At 41.8% G+C, this 14,452-nt stretch overlaps 2 protein-coding genes across 2 annotated transcripts in view; one reads left to right on the top strand and one right to left on the bottom strand.

Annotated features, from left to right (window-relative positions):
- Nucleotides 1-14,452, bottom strand: part of LOC129604663 (syncytin-A-like) — an 82,546-nt gene that overhangs the window by 56,975 nt on the left and 11,119 nt on the right. The gene's annotated exons all lie outside the window — the stretch shown is intronic.
- LOC114846083 (vascular endothelial growth factor C-like) overlaps nt 6,504-14,452 on the top strand; it is a gene marked incomplete at its 5' end in the record, with an annotated part of 29,698 nt that continues 21,749 nt past the window's right edge. Inside the window, 5 exon segments of the mRNA XM_029134892.2 lie at nt 6,504-6,759; nt 6,923-7,113; nt 9,551-9,690; nt 13,069-13,154; nt 13,157-13,207. Of these exon segments, the coding sequence (XP_028990725.1) occupies nt 6,504-6,759; nt 6,923-7,113; nt 9,551-9,690; nt 13,069-13,154; nt 13,157-13,207 (724 nt within the window).

Below are 14,452 nucleotides of genomic sequence, written 5' to 3'. Positions count from 1 at the left end.
GTTAGTTTGCATGGTTTATTTCTGCCTATCCTGCATACGCAGCGTCCTTAGTTCGTGTTGTCCTCAGTCTGTATGTTTTATTTATTAAATCATTTATTGTCAGTCCTGTCTGTGGGTCGTGCATTGGGTCCTCCCTCCCAGTTCAGTTTGTAGGCCGTTGAAGCCTGTTTCCCCGCTCAGGGAGCGTGTTGTAGAATACTGTTCAGGTCCAGTTTGACCCTTGCTTGTAACAACGTTAGGTCAATATGTAATTTGAACCAATGCTTTATTTGTTTTCAGGTATGCCATGCAGTGATTGCTCTGAATATTAATGCACATTTTTTTAATAAAAGTATGTCAGAGCAGAAGCACAAGCAAGAAAAACAGTGTAAACAGTGTATTTATAATATTTCAGCTATGCTCTCAAACTTGTATTTATTTGTTTAATGTAAGCTAAAGCAGTGTTTTCTATTAACAAGAGTTTTTCAGGTAAGTCGTGTTATGAATATTTAACCTGCATAGGCCATTTAGCATAAGCGTTAGCATTAGCAACTGTTAGTCGCTTTGCATTTTACACAAATCAAATAAATTGAAGTAGAAGCAACATTACCGTTGAGACACATCTTGCATCAGCCAAAATGTGGTGACTTCAACAGCCTCCTCTTCAGCTTCAGGGTCAGATTCGGGATTGTAGATGTATGGTTGTACTACGCTACCGGACCAGCTGGCCATTGTCGTGCCGTGATTCCTGCAGTGGGTCGTCTTCTTCTATGGAGGATTGTGTTGGATTGCATCCTCAATGTTGGACTACTGTCACCTATTGTATCCTAACCTATTGTATCGGTGCTTGGTTGGCTGACTGACGGTAAGCGTATCGCGTCACTTCTGGTTACTGAGGTTTGCTGCCGCTGTGTGTGTACAGCGTTACTCTCCGCTCTTTTCTAAATATTATCGTTTTATATCTGATAGCGACTGCTAAAAGTTGCAAAACAAGCTTGTAACACTCAAGCATCTTTTCCTTTCATTAAACGTCCTGCTAATTTACACTGTTATTTAAGTATTTTCTCCGCTAGGGTAGCTCCTAGCTTACTTTCCTGCTATGGCTTCCCCCTTTTCCCTCCCTCTCGCTCTGTTCGTTGCTCGGTGTGTCTTATGTTTAGCTTATCCTCTGCCCCTTTAGTGATGGTAATGGTATCTGTAATAGGTGTACGCTAGTTACAGGGTTGGAGGCGAGGTTGTTAGACTTAGAGTCTCGGCTTCGCACTTTAGAAAACAGGCCAGCTAGCCAGGTCCCTTTAGTCGGTGCAGAGCCTCCTAGCTTAGCTGCTACCAGTCCCCCGGCAGGTCCCAGGCAGCTGGGTAAGGACTGGGTCACGGCTCGTAAGAAACGTAGCTTTAGGCAGGCGCCCACGGTTCACCACCAACTGCTTCACGTTTCAAACAGATTTTCCCCACTCAGCGACACACCCGCTGAGAAACCGAATCTGATCATAGGTGACTCCATAGTTCGAAACGTGAAGTTAGAGAATCCAGCGGTCATAGTTAAGTGTTTGCCTGGGGCCAGAGCGGGCAACTTTGAGTCTTATCTTAAGCTCCTGTCTAAGGATAAGCGTAAGTACGCTAAGATCGTAATACACGCAGGAGCTAATGACGCCCGGTTACGCCAATCGGAAGTCACTAAAACTAGCATTGAGTCGGTGTGTTCGTTCGCCAAAACAATGTCGGACTCCGTAGTTTTCTCTGGACCCCTCCCCAATGTGACCAGCGATGACATGTATAGCCGGCTGTCATCGCTCCACCGCTGGTTGTCTAGGTGGTGTCCTGCAAACGGTGTGGGCTTTGTGGCTAATTGGAGCACTTTTTGGGGAAAACCTAGGCTGATTAGAAGAGACAGCGTCTATCCCACGTTGAACGGAGCCTCTCTGCTTTCTAGTAACATGGCCATGTTGCTTAGCCTCCCACTCCGTGACAACTCAGAGTGGAGCCCAGGACGGAAAGTCGCAGTCTTAACACGCCTCTCTGCATGTTCCCACTCTTAGTCTTAGTTATCGCATAGAGACTGTGTCTGCTCCCCGACCACCTAAACTATACAAGTCACAAAACAAATCAAAGAGGAGTGACCTACCAGAATTGAATAAACATCAAAACAGTTCCTCTTACAGAACAAAGTAACAGTAAGTTAATAAAGTGTGGTTTATTAAATATCAGATCTCTCTCATCTAAATCCTTGTAAATAAATGACTTCATAAGTGACCATCACATAGATCTGTTCTGTCTCACTGAACCCTGAATGCAGCAGGATAAATATGTTATTTTAAATGAGTCGACTCCAATGAGTCACATCAACTATCATGTTCCTAGAAGTACAGGTAGAGGTGGAGGAGTAGCAGCAATTTATAAATCAGACTTATTAATTACTCCTAAACCTAAACATAGTTATAACTCATTTGAGAGCCTCACTCTGAGCCTTTCTCACCCAGACTCTAAAACTAGAAGCCAGTTGTGTTTGTATTGTTTACCATCCTCCTGCTCCATATTCGGAGTTCTTAACTGAATTCTCTGAATTCTTATCTGACTTAGTTCTTAGCACAGATAAAGTCATTGTAGTGGGAGACTTTAACATTCATGTAGATGTTGACAGCAACTGTCTCAGCACTGCTTTTAACTCCTTAATAGACACTATTGGTTTTACACAGCAGGTAAATGAACCCACTCATCGTTTTAACCACACCCTAGATCTTGTCCTGACATATGGGGTTGAAATTGATAATTTAATAGTTCTTCCCCAAAACCCTCTGTTATCTGACCATTTCTTATTAACTTTTGAATTTAGCACAACTGACCCTATAACAGCTGGAAAGAAATGTTACTATAGCAGATGTTTATCTGACAACGCTGTTGCCAGATTCAAGCAGATGATTCCATCATCTTTTGCCTCAATGTCTTGTAGATACACAGAGAACAGTCACCTTAATCCTTATGAACAGGTTGACTGTCTTGTAGATGATGCTGCAGCTTCTCTACGTACAATGTTAGACACAGTGGCTCCTCTGAAGAAGAAGACAGTGAATCAGAGGAGGTTAGCTCCGTGGTATAACTCAGAGATCCGCTTTATCTGAGTTTAGTTGAAGGACGTTTTGGGACATCCAGGATTTGATGTCTTTTAAACAACCCTGAATTTTGACTAGTTGATCTGTTTCATTTGGTTCCAAGGACATATATAGCTGAGTATCATCTGCGTAAAAATGAAAATTAATAGAATGCTTTCTAATAATCTCAGCTAGAGGAGACATGTATAAGCTAAACAGAATTGGACCCAGCACAGAACCCTGTGGAACTCCATAGCTAATCCTTGTGCGCGTGGAGAATTCATCATTAACATGAACAAACTGGAATCTGTTCAACAAATAGGATTTAAACTATCCCAATGCTGTTCCATTAATCCCGATTCTATGTTCTAGTGTCTGTAATAGAATGTTATGATCAATTGTATCAAATGCAGCACTAAGATCTAACAGGACAAGGACAGAAACTAGACCATTGTCCGAAGCTAATAGAAGATCATTAGTGACTCTACCCAGAGCTGTTTCTGTTCTATGATGTTTTCTAAATCCTGACTGAAAATCTTCGTACAGGTTATTCCCACTCAGGTGGTCAGATAATTGTTTAGCCACGATTTTTTCCAGAATCTTGGAAATAAAGGGTAAATTTGAAATGGGCCTATAGTTGGCTAGTTGTCCAGGGTCAAGGGTTGGTTTTTTCAATAGAGGTTTGACCACAGCCAGCTTAAAAGCCTGTGGTACATAGCCTAGTTGTAAAGATTGGTTGATTTGATTTAATATGGATGAGCTGATTAAAGGTAGAACTTCTTTGAGTAATCTGGTTGGGATTGGATCTAAAAGACAAGTGGACGACTTGGAAGAGTTAATTACTGAGGTTAACTCCATATGAGTTATGGGGGAGAAGCTGTCTAGGTAAGACAGAGGATTTAATAAATTTAAAGTTGATGGATCTAGACAGTGCTTTCTGTCATTTGGAAGAAGTCGCTGCTGAATGTTTTTTCTAATTATGATAATTTTATTAGTAAAGTATATATACATATATATATATACATATATATATACATATACATATACATATATAAACACTTAGGGCTGCAATAATGAATCAATACGAGTCACCGCATAGTTAGGATACAATTAAATTCAATTCAATTCAATTCAATTCAATTTTATTTATATAGCGCCAAATCACAACAAAGTTATTTCAAGGCACTTTACAAAGTAAGGTTTAAAACCTCACACAACTAAACCCAACAAATCCCACATACAGCAAGCATTTAATTTGACAGCAACAGTGGAGAGGAAAAACTCCCTCTCTAACGAGGAAGAAACCTCCAGCAGAACCAGACTGGATGTGGGCGGCCATCTGCCTCGACCGGTTGGGGTGAGAGGATAGAGAGATAGAAAAGCACAGCAACAGCAACAAGCAACAACAAGCAACAACAGAGCACAGCCAGGATGGTAGGACCAGGGACTGGATGCAGGCAGGATGGTTGCATCCGCAGCTGCCCATCACAGACACCAAACTTTGAGTCCAATGATACCTGTAGGTGAGGACAGAGAGGGAGAGAGAGTGGGGGGGAAGAGAGGAGAGGAGAGAAGCACAACTACTGGACAGAAAGAGACAAGGTTAGTTAAACATAGGACAATGATGGGAGGTTATTGGACAGAAGAGGTAGAAGGAAACAGAGGAGCTCAGTGTATAAATTAAGTCCCCCAGCAGTCTATGTCTATTGCAGCTTAACTAAGAGATGGTTCCTGTGACTAACAATAATTGCCAGTGACCTGAACCATCTCTAACTATAAGCTTTATATATATATATATATATATATATATATATATATATATATATATATATATATATATATATATATATATATATATATATATATATATATATATATATATATATATACATACATATATATGTATGTTCTGTCGTAAACACCATTAAAGGGGAGTTGAGTAGGTTTAAATAGAATATTTTTGTGGCGCCGGTGGAGAATTAGTTAGCTAACTTTACTAGCTAGCCGAAGTTACGTCCAGGCTAAAAACAAAAGTTTCCAGATCTGATGTGGGTGCGCGCACTGTTTTGGTGTTTGAGTTTGTGTCTATGATCTTAGACCAGCGCTGCCTGAGGATATGGGTGGAGTCTACTTGCACATTCATGAATATTCAGTTTACACTCGGCGAACATTTAACATTTAATTTTACCCATAGGTAAGAAGTATAATTTATGTAGTTTTTCAGTCAAGTAAGGGTTATGCCATTAAATTACTTAGAATAAAGAATAAATAATGCAATTTTACACAAAAACCTATTTTATATATTTTATATTTCCTCATAAGTATTGAGGAATTTCATATTAACATTAACTATTTTATCATTAAGTTATCAAAGAATAATTAAATATATACTTTATTGTTTCTGTTGGGGAAATTGTATTCTCTACATCTGATCTTAACCTTGAACCTTGAATTGAGCTTGAATAGTCAACCTCTTGCATGGCAGCCCAATGCTATACTTACTGAGCCCCTAGAGGACTACTTATACACAGTGAAAATTTTTGAAAAGTATATACAATATATAAATAAATAAACTATACATATATAGGTTAGTATATAAGGTTATTGACCACCCCTGAAATAAATAAACATAATATAAAATTATACAGTTTGTACTTTTTGTTTTTGTTGCTTGCTTTTTGAAGTACAACCTCCTTCAACAGGTCTTTGTGGTGAGCTCTGGTGGCTCAGTCAGTATAGCATTACCTGCAAAGCAGGAGGTTTTCCATTTAAAACCACTTGAACCTACTACAAATTACAATTTCCCCAATGGAATCACTTATGTTTGTCTATTCTTAGTAGATATCTTATCTTTTAGTAGGAGTTTTACTTGACTTAAAACTTAAATGTAAATTCATCACTTAAATTCATTTAATTTCATCAGTTTATGGTTAGATCAAGTTTAGATTCTAGGCATGATTACGTTTTAGAGTGTATACTAACCAACCTGTTCCATAGATTTCAAGTAAAGGTTTTTTGACGTTTTTACATACAGGATGTGTTTGAGCATCTTTGCATTGTTTATTTTAAAAAACACATACTCTCTTGAATTTTTTCATGTATATAATACCTAAAAATTATAAATATACTTTATTAGGGGCAAGAATATTTTTTTTGAGTGTGTCAGCCGTTTGATTGTACTTTTATTGCTCCATCTCCTCTACCTCATTGGCTGCTGTGATGAGATAGGAAGTTATTCATTTTTCATTTTTCCCAGATGGATACATTTCCAAAACAGGAACACACCAAGACTGTAAAACACAGGACCTCATACTTCACTAAACATCAATGAATCTAAGGAGAGTCAGTCAGAGACTCCACACTGATTGGCATGCACTGAACAAGCAGAGTCAAATATGTAATATTTGCTATATAGTGTCATATTTCATTTGATTTGTTGCTGAATATGTGTCTTATTCTTTTCAGGACTCCCCACCAAAGCCAGATGTGGAGCAGAAGCTCCGCTCCGCCTCCAGCGTGGATGAACTGATGAGTCTCATTTATCCGTCGTATTGGGCTGCTCTTAAGTGCAGATCCAAGATGTCTGCGGCCAAACTGTCCCTGCGGCCGCAACTTCACCGACTGAGGCCTCTGACTGAAGCAGAGGAGCTGACATATGGTGCCGCCTACCTCAATCTAGATGTCCTGAAAAGTAGGCTTCCACTGTGGTGTAATGAAAAATGAAATAAATTGATTAACACGCAAACTATGACAAATAACGGTTGGTGTGTGTGTGTGTGTGTGTGTGTGTGTGTGTGTGTGTGTGTGTGTGTGTGTGTGTGTGTGGTGTGTGTGTGTGGTGTGTGTGTGTGCAGGTATAGAGTTGGAGTGGAGGAGAACTCAGTGCATGCCCAGGGAAGTGTGTGTCGATGTGGGCAGGGAGTTCGGAGCTCCTACCAACATATTCTATAAACCGCCTTGTGTGTCCGTGTACAGATGTGGAGGATGCTGCCACTCTGAAGACAAACAGTGCAGGAACATCTCCACTGGTTACCTCAGCAAAACTGTAAGCACTGACACAAGTACTTTATTTGTGGAATGTGCATGTGGAATCTTGAAAAGGTCTGAAGCATAGTTCAAGTTTCTTTAATTCTGCAACGCACTTTACAACAAAACCTGAAGACCTCACAGAACCCCAGGAAAAACATCCTCCAACTGAAGAAACCCACAGGATGGATCAGACTGGAAACATACAGCTCCAAGTCTGACACTACAGTAAATTTAAAAAGATTAAAAGTCACGAGACCCATGCTGTCATTCCAGTGAGTTCAGACAGAGATCAGCCTAGTGTTAAAGCACAACAGGGAACAAATGGCCTCTTTTTTTGTGAACAGCACAGAGTCAGAGTATTATTACAAAGGTTACATTACTCATTTTAGACATTCTGGTTGTTATAACAGCAGAAAAGGCAGCAATTACTCATAATTGATAACAAATGAGCAAATGCAAAGTGCCAAAAGAAGCCAAGTGTTGCCACAGTGAAGTCATTCAAGAGTTGTCCCGTCAAAGTGTTACCGGCTGCATTTCCAGGATCTCAGTCTTAATCAGGCACATAAAAGAAAAAGAGGACCTAAAAAAAGCTAAATGAAAAAAAGCTGGAAAATCACTGTTTAGAGTCAAAGCTACAACTGACGCTGAGGCAGCTGAGCCTGGCGATGTGTTATCATCCATCACATTGCCAATTGTGGAAGGAACTGCCCCACCATTTATTTAATATAATGGTAACCCTGTTATAAGATAGACTGAGGCTGCCCGATGTGATTGATTGGCCAAGTCAAAGAGTGGCCCCTGAAACAGACAGGACACCAAGCCTCAGTAGCTGCTGGTCCAACTAATATTCTTGCAGTTGTTCTCTGGTCACTTTGAAAATCTCCTGGATTCCCTCAATCCAACAGTCAAGCCAGAGGCCACCATTAAAATGTACTGAATAGAAATTATTGGAGAAGCGTACCGCCAATCATCATCCTCACATGTAACTCCTATCGGTCAGGTCTCTGCCCATAGAGCCCAGCAGGGCCTGTTCTCCTGTGGACCCACCACCCGCAGGTGCAGTCGTCAGGTTGAGCAGAGGCCGTGTGATCTGTCAGTGAACAGGTCACCGGTACCAAATAGAGTTGGGCCTGTCTTCATTCACAGTCTGTACTTCAGAACCTAGCTGGAGTCCCCCAGCCATTCAGCAGTTATAACCATATTCTTCTTGCCATTGATGAAGTGGCTAAAGACTGGAGACACAATCTGGCAGTCAGTAATTATGCAGGTCCAACCACACAGTGACTGAACATGAAGTATAGTGTAGTGTCTATGCGGCACACAAATGCAGAAACAGATCTAATACACATAAACATTACCAGTGTTATAGAAAAAGTCTTCTGTTTTGTTTTGTTCTTGGCTGTTATCTGAGGCTGCTGGTTGGAATTTACATTTACATGCATGTGAACTCATGTGACTTTCTGAATGTGATTTATTCTAATGGTTTAGAACCAAGGAGACACTGTTTCTCTTCTTGTCATTATGAACTTTTTCATTGTGCTGATCTTTTGGCAGCATCTTGGCAAGGGTTAAAAGGTTTCACCACTTAGTAAGTAATAGAAGCCTGATACTGAGTACCCTGATGTCCACCTGCTTGTTTTCTGTGGACGGCTGAACTGTTAGCTGTCTGTCTGTCTAATGAGTTCTGCTTTGGCCGTTGTTGGCTGTGTTACCTTTAGCATCATGCATTAGTTTAGCCTCAGCAGCCTAGGAAACTGCACGTAATGGCCAGATGGAAATGGCATCTCCCTGGTTCCTGCACCTTCAGTTACGCCACTATTAGGTCAAAGTGTTTGTCGGTGCTCTAAAAGCAAACATACTAAGCAGATTCATCTTCATCCAAATATGAAGCCTCCATTTTATGAAAACTGGGAAAATACAGAGGTAAAATAAACCAGCAGCAACCAGCAACAAACAGTAAACGCCTGAAACAGGAAATATATGTACATAAAACATCTGTCATATATTTTAGCATCCTAATGTTCTGCTTCATTACAATGCAGTGTTTGAGTGCGTTTTGCTCTTCAGTTAGAATGGGTAGAATTCAGTATAGAGAGAATGAGAGAATGTGTTATTGAAAACAGTCATGCACAGCAAGAGTCCTCCTTAACTTAGATGTTCTTTCAGTGGTCATTGTGTGTAGGCTTTATATTGATGGTGAACTCCACCAGATCTAAGACCCTCTAATAGAGCAGATGGAGGAGACCGTCAAAGCTGCTGAAGGGCCTTGAGACATTGAGTGACTTTACTGTACTTAGTTTGATGTTAATTAGGTGCCTTGTAAGTCCCAGCTCCTTATCACTCTCCCTGTGTGTGTGTGCGTGTGTGCGTGTGTGCGTGTGCGCGCGTGCGTGCTTGTTTGCGTGAACTAGACAATGTGTGCTATTACATCCACTGTGTTCATCTCTCTAAAGCTGTTTGAAATCTCGGTGCCGATCAGCCAAGGCACCAAGCCGGTGACCATCAGTGTGGCCAACCACACCCAGTGCAGCTGTCTGTCCAAGCTGGATGTTTACAAGCAGGTTCACAGCATCATCAGGAGATCCCTGCCGGAGTAAGCACCACACACACACACACACACACACACACACACACACACACCACACACACACACACACACACTGTAAGCAGTTCTAAACAGTCCTCAGATTCAAAGAGCTGCTCTGTTTACATGTGGCTCCTGTACATTTGTTGGCTATGTGTGTTTGCTTATTTACAGTAGCAAATTCTTTCTGGTTAGAGCTTTGATTACTTTAGTGTTATGATACAAAATGTGGGACGGTTGAACCATTAACAAAGCATAAACAGGACGGTTGGACCAGTAACTCAACGCAGACAGGACAGTTTGATCAGTAACTGAACACAGACAAAACCGTTAAACCAGTAACTGAACAAAGACAGGGTGGTTAAACCAGTAACTGAACACAGGATGGTTGGACCAGTAACTGAACATAGACAGGATGGCTGGACTAGTAACTGGACACAGACAGGATGGTTGGACCAGTACCTGAAGACAGACACAAATAGAGCAAATAGAGAGAAGGATAAAAAGCTAAGAGAACTGGACATGATTATGAAATCAGTGCAGTTTGATCTGTACTGTATGATGACCTGCTGTAATATGACTACTGTAGATGTAAATCACAGGAGAGGCTGAAACTAGATATATGCTACACACACAGTGAAGTGAGGAACGCTGAAACCTGCTGCTGTTTCATAATGTACACACTGAACATGATGCCTCAGATCAGGGCACATTCCTACAGCTACAAATTATCTAGCGTTTAAGAGCTCACGCAAATGTATGCATGAAGAACATGCATGGATGACATTAAGGGAAGTGAAGGAAAAGCTCTTCTCCCGTAAATTCTCGGCATCTTTTCCTCTTTATATTCTTATTTCTCCTTTAGTCTGTAGCTCTGTTGAAGCTTGAATTTAAACCACACAGCATCTCTTCGACTGTCACGACTGTTGGTCTGTCTGCAAACACTGGTTCCCTTCCCACTGGCCTGGTTCCCTTCTGTGCCCTAGTCGCTGGTTTGGTTTGATAGTTGACTCTTTGTGTTAGTGTGTGTGATTGTGTAGTATTTCAGGAGGTCTATTTTTATTCAATTTGTAGAACTTAAACAAAGTATCTGATTCCTGCAGAAACTCAGCATCAGGCCACAGTTTGTTTTCACTCACAGGGTTAATCAATAATTCTCCAGAAAACTGAACTATTCTGAGGTCATGCTATTGCTTGCTTTATCATGCTGTGAACTATTCACAGTCACCACACATTAAATATGAAATTACAGTTGACAGCAAAACCTTGGCCAGATGAAGCCAACAGGACAACATCATCTGCAAAAAGCAAAGATGCTATCCTGTGGTCAACAAACCAGACCCCCTCCGCCCCCTGGCTGCGCCTAGAAATTCTGTTCATAAAAATAATGAACAGAACTTGTTGACAAAGGGCCTGCCGAAATCCAACATGCACCGGGAACAGGTCTGACTTACTGCTGGCAATGCGAACAGAGCTCTTGCTCCGGTTGTACAGAGACCCAACAGCCCTTAGCAAAGAGCCTTGGACTCCATACTCCAGGAGCACCCCCCACAGGATGTCATGAGGGACGCGGTCAAATGCCTTTTCCAGATCCACAAAACACATGTAGACTGGTTGGGCAAACTCCCACAAATCCTCAAGCACCCTGTTGGGGGTATAAAGCTGGTCCAACGTTCCATGAACAGGCTGAAAACCACATTGTTCCTCCTGTATCCGAGGTTCTACTATCGGCCGAATTCTCCTCTCCAGTACCCTGGCATAGACTTTCCCAGAGAGGCTGAGAAGTGTGATCCCCTATAGTTGGAACACACTCTCCTGTCCCCCTTTTTTGTGAAGAGGGACAACCACCCCGGTTGTCCAGTCCAGAGGAACTGTCCCCCTCGTCCATGTGATGTTGCAGAGGCGTGTCACCCAAGACAGCCCCACAACATCCAGAGACTTGAGGTACTCAGGAGAGATCTCATTCACCCCCGCTGCCCTGCCACCGAGGAGCTTACAAACTACCTCGGTGACCTCGGCCTGGGTGATGGACGAGTCCACCTCTGAGTCCCCTGCCTCTGCTTCCTCAGCAGAAGGCATGTCGAAGGGGTTGGGGAGATCCTCAAAGTACTCCTTCCACCGTTCAATAACATCCCCAGTTGAGGTCAACAGCTCCCCACCTCCACTGAAAACAGAGTTGGTAAAGGACTGCTTCCCCCTCCTGAGGCGCCGAACGGTTTGCTAGAATCCCTTTGAGGCCGAGCGATAGTCCTCCTCCATGCTCCTACTCACCACCAGGTGGTGATGAGTTCACAGCTCAGCCCCACTCATCACCCAAGTGTCCAAATCATATGGCCAAAGGTCAGGTGAAACGACTACAAAGTCTATCATTGACCTCCAGCCTAGGGTGTCCTGGTGCCACGTGCACACCCTTATGTTTGAACATGGTGTTTGTTATGGCCAAACTGTGCCTAGCTCAGAAGTCCAATAACCTAACACGATTCGGGTTCAGATCAGGGAGGCCATTCCTCCCAATCACGCCTCTCCAGGTATCACTGTCGTTACCCACGTGGGCATTGAAATCTCCCAGAAGAACGATGGGGTCCCCAGTTGGAGTGCTTTCCAACACTCCCTCCAGAGGCCCCCTACGGTTCCACCTGTGGATGGTGGGTCCACCTGAGGACGGTCCCACGTCGCACCTTCGGGCTGTGCCCGGGCTCTTACATAAGAGCCCCAAGCCCGGGCCTGGCTCCAGGGTGGGGCCCCGGCTGCGCCATACCGGGCGATGTCTCGGTCCTTGTTAGTCTGCTTTTCATATGGGGTATGTGAACCGCTCTTAGTCTGACCCGTCGCCCAGGACCTGTTTGCCATGGGAGACCCTACCAGGGGCATTTAGCCCCCGACAACATAGCTCCCGGGGGCTCTCGGGCACACAAACGTCTCCACAACGATAAGACGGCGGTTCAAGGAGGAGGACATCAAAACCAAATCAGATAAATATCAAAATAAAAGTTTGTCGTCATTCTAATCACTAAGGCTAATGAGGCTAATCACTTTGTCAGTGACTTTCAGTTGTTGTGGTCTTTGTTGTTTTCACTGGTTTGTGTTCCTGTATCTTCACTGATTTTTAGTTCTTGCTGGATTGCATTGGTTAGTTATTGTTGCATATTTATGAATTCGTAATTTTCTTATAATAATTGTTCTTGCCTCTTTTTCAGACCAGTTTGGTGTGCATCTTAGTGACTTTTAAAGATCTCTAGATAGTTTGCACTATTGAGAAGGAAGGAGTGAGTCTTACAGAACTTGTTAATCAGTTTACACTGATAATTCAAATGATGTTTGTGAGTCAAATCGTAATATACACTGGATTTGATAACCACTTAAGATCCTTCTGTCTGTATGTTTAAGGTGCCCAGTTGCCAATAAGACGTGTCTCCCTGGTCAGGCTTGGAGCTCCGGGCTATGCCAGTGTAGCTCGGCTGCCAGTGTGAACCACAACCCCCTTTACCACCACCACCTCCTTCATGGCAGCCGCAACAGAACCTCGGTGAGTGGATATACACAAAAAGCTTTACTTTTTTCTGGTGATTTTTTCAGTAAACAATAAATAAAGCTAATATTACTGGCTGCTTGTGTCATTTAAATATGTATATTGAATCAAACTTGGTATATTTATATGCATATCCGCTGGTAATGTAACTTGTTTTAAAAACTAAAGATGAAAAAAAACTAACTCTAAACTGATTTACTGAAACTGATCAGTTGTGTCATCAAACATTATAATAAAAATACAATAAAATAGAATAAGACAATGCTATATTATATAAGTACACCACCACACACAACAAAGAACCTGAATATTACGTTTACTACTACAAATAATAGCACAACAACAATTGCACAGATCACTACACTAAGGTAAATGGGCAATATGTTTCACCTAGAGGAGACATGTGCTGTATAGAATGAACAGTGTTGAACCAAGCACAGAACCCTCTGCAAGCCAAAGGATTCCAAAACTAATCCTTGTGAATGTGGAAGAATTATCATTCACCTGAATAAACTGAAATCTGTTCAACAAATAGGATTTAAACCATCCCAGTCCTGTTCTTTGAATTCTGATGCTATCATCCAGTCTCTGTAATAGAATGTTGTGATCTATTGTATCAACTGCAGCACATAGACCTCATCAAAGTAAATAGATATTACTGAGTTCAGAGAATGCCTTTATCATACAGATACAAAAGTTACTGATGGAGCAGCTAAAATCTACAGCATAAGATAAAAAGGGTTATATTTCCAGCATAGCTGAAATAACTGCAGTCAAAACATCAATTACCTCTTGGTTAGATTTAGCCAGAAGCTATGTGGGAAACTCCAAGGTGAACTGGAGACCAGTGTCAAAGTCAAATCAACCGTGATTTTATGTCCAAGGGCCACGAAAAGGGGTTCAAGGTATTCTGTTAAGACATCATAGACTTATTTATTGTTTTGTATTTTGATGTAACTTCTCAGAAAGTCCGGGTTATTGCTCCATGATGATTCATTCCTAAATGAAACATTCACGTTAGCTGAGTGTTTGTGATAAGAGAATGCTCATGCAGAGTATTTATGGCTGCTGTGTGTTTGCTGAGTCAGTCTTTGTATGTTTGTAAGCTCCGCTGCGTGTGTTTGGCTACGATAACACTTTGGACTGAGTGTAAACAAATGAGAAACTGAAGAATGTTCAGAGCCCAGAGTAGCACAATCCACAGACACAGATACATTTGGTATAAAAGGGCCAAAAAAAAAT

The sequence above is a fragment of the Betta splendens genome, chromosome 1 (assembly GCF_900634795.4).
Source record: "Betta splendens chromosome 1, fBetSpl5.4, whole genome shotgun sequence".
Classification (NCBI taxonomy): Eukaryota; Metazoa; Chordata; class Actinopteri; order Anabantiformes; family Osphronemidae; genus Betta; species Betta splendens.
The sequence above is the reverse complement of the archived record's forward strand: the minus strand, read 5'-3'. Positions and strand labels throughout refer to the sequence as shown.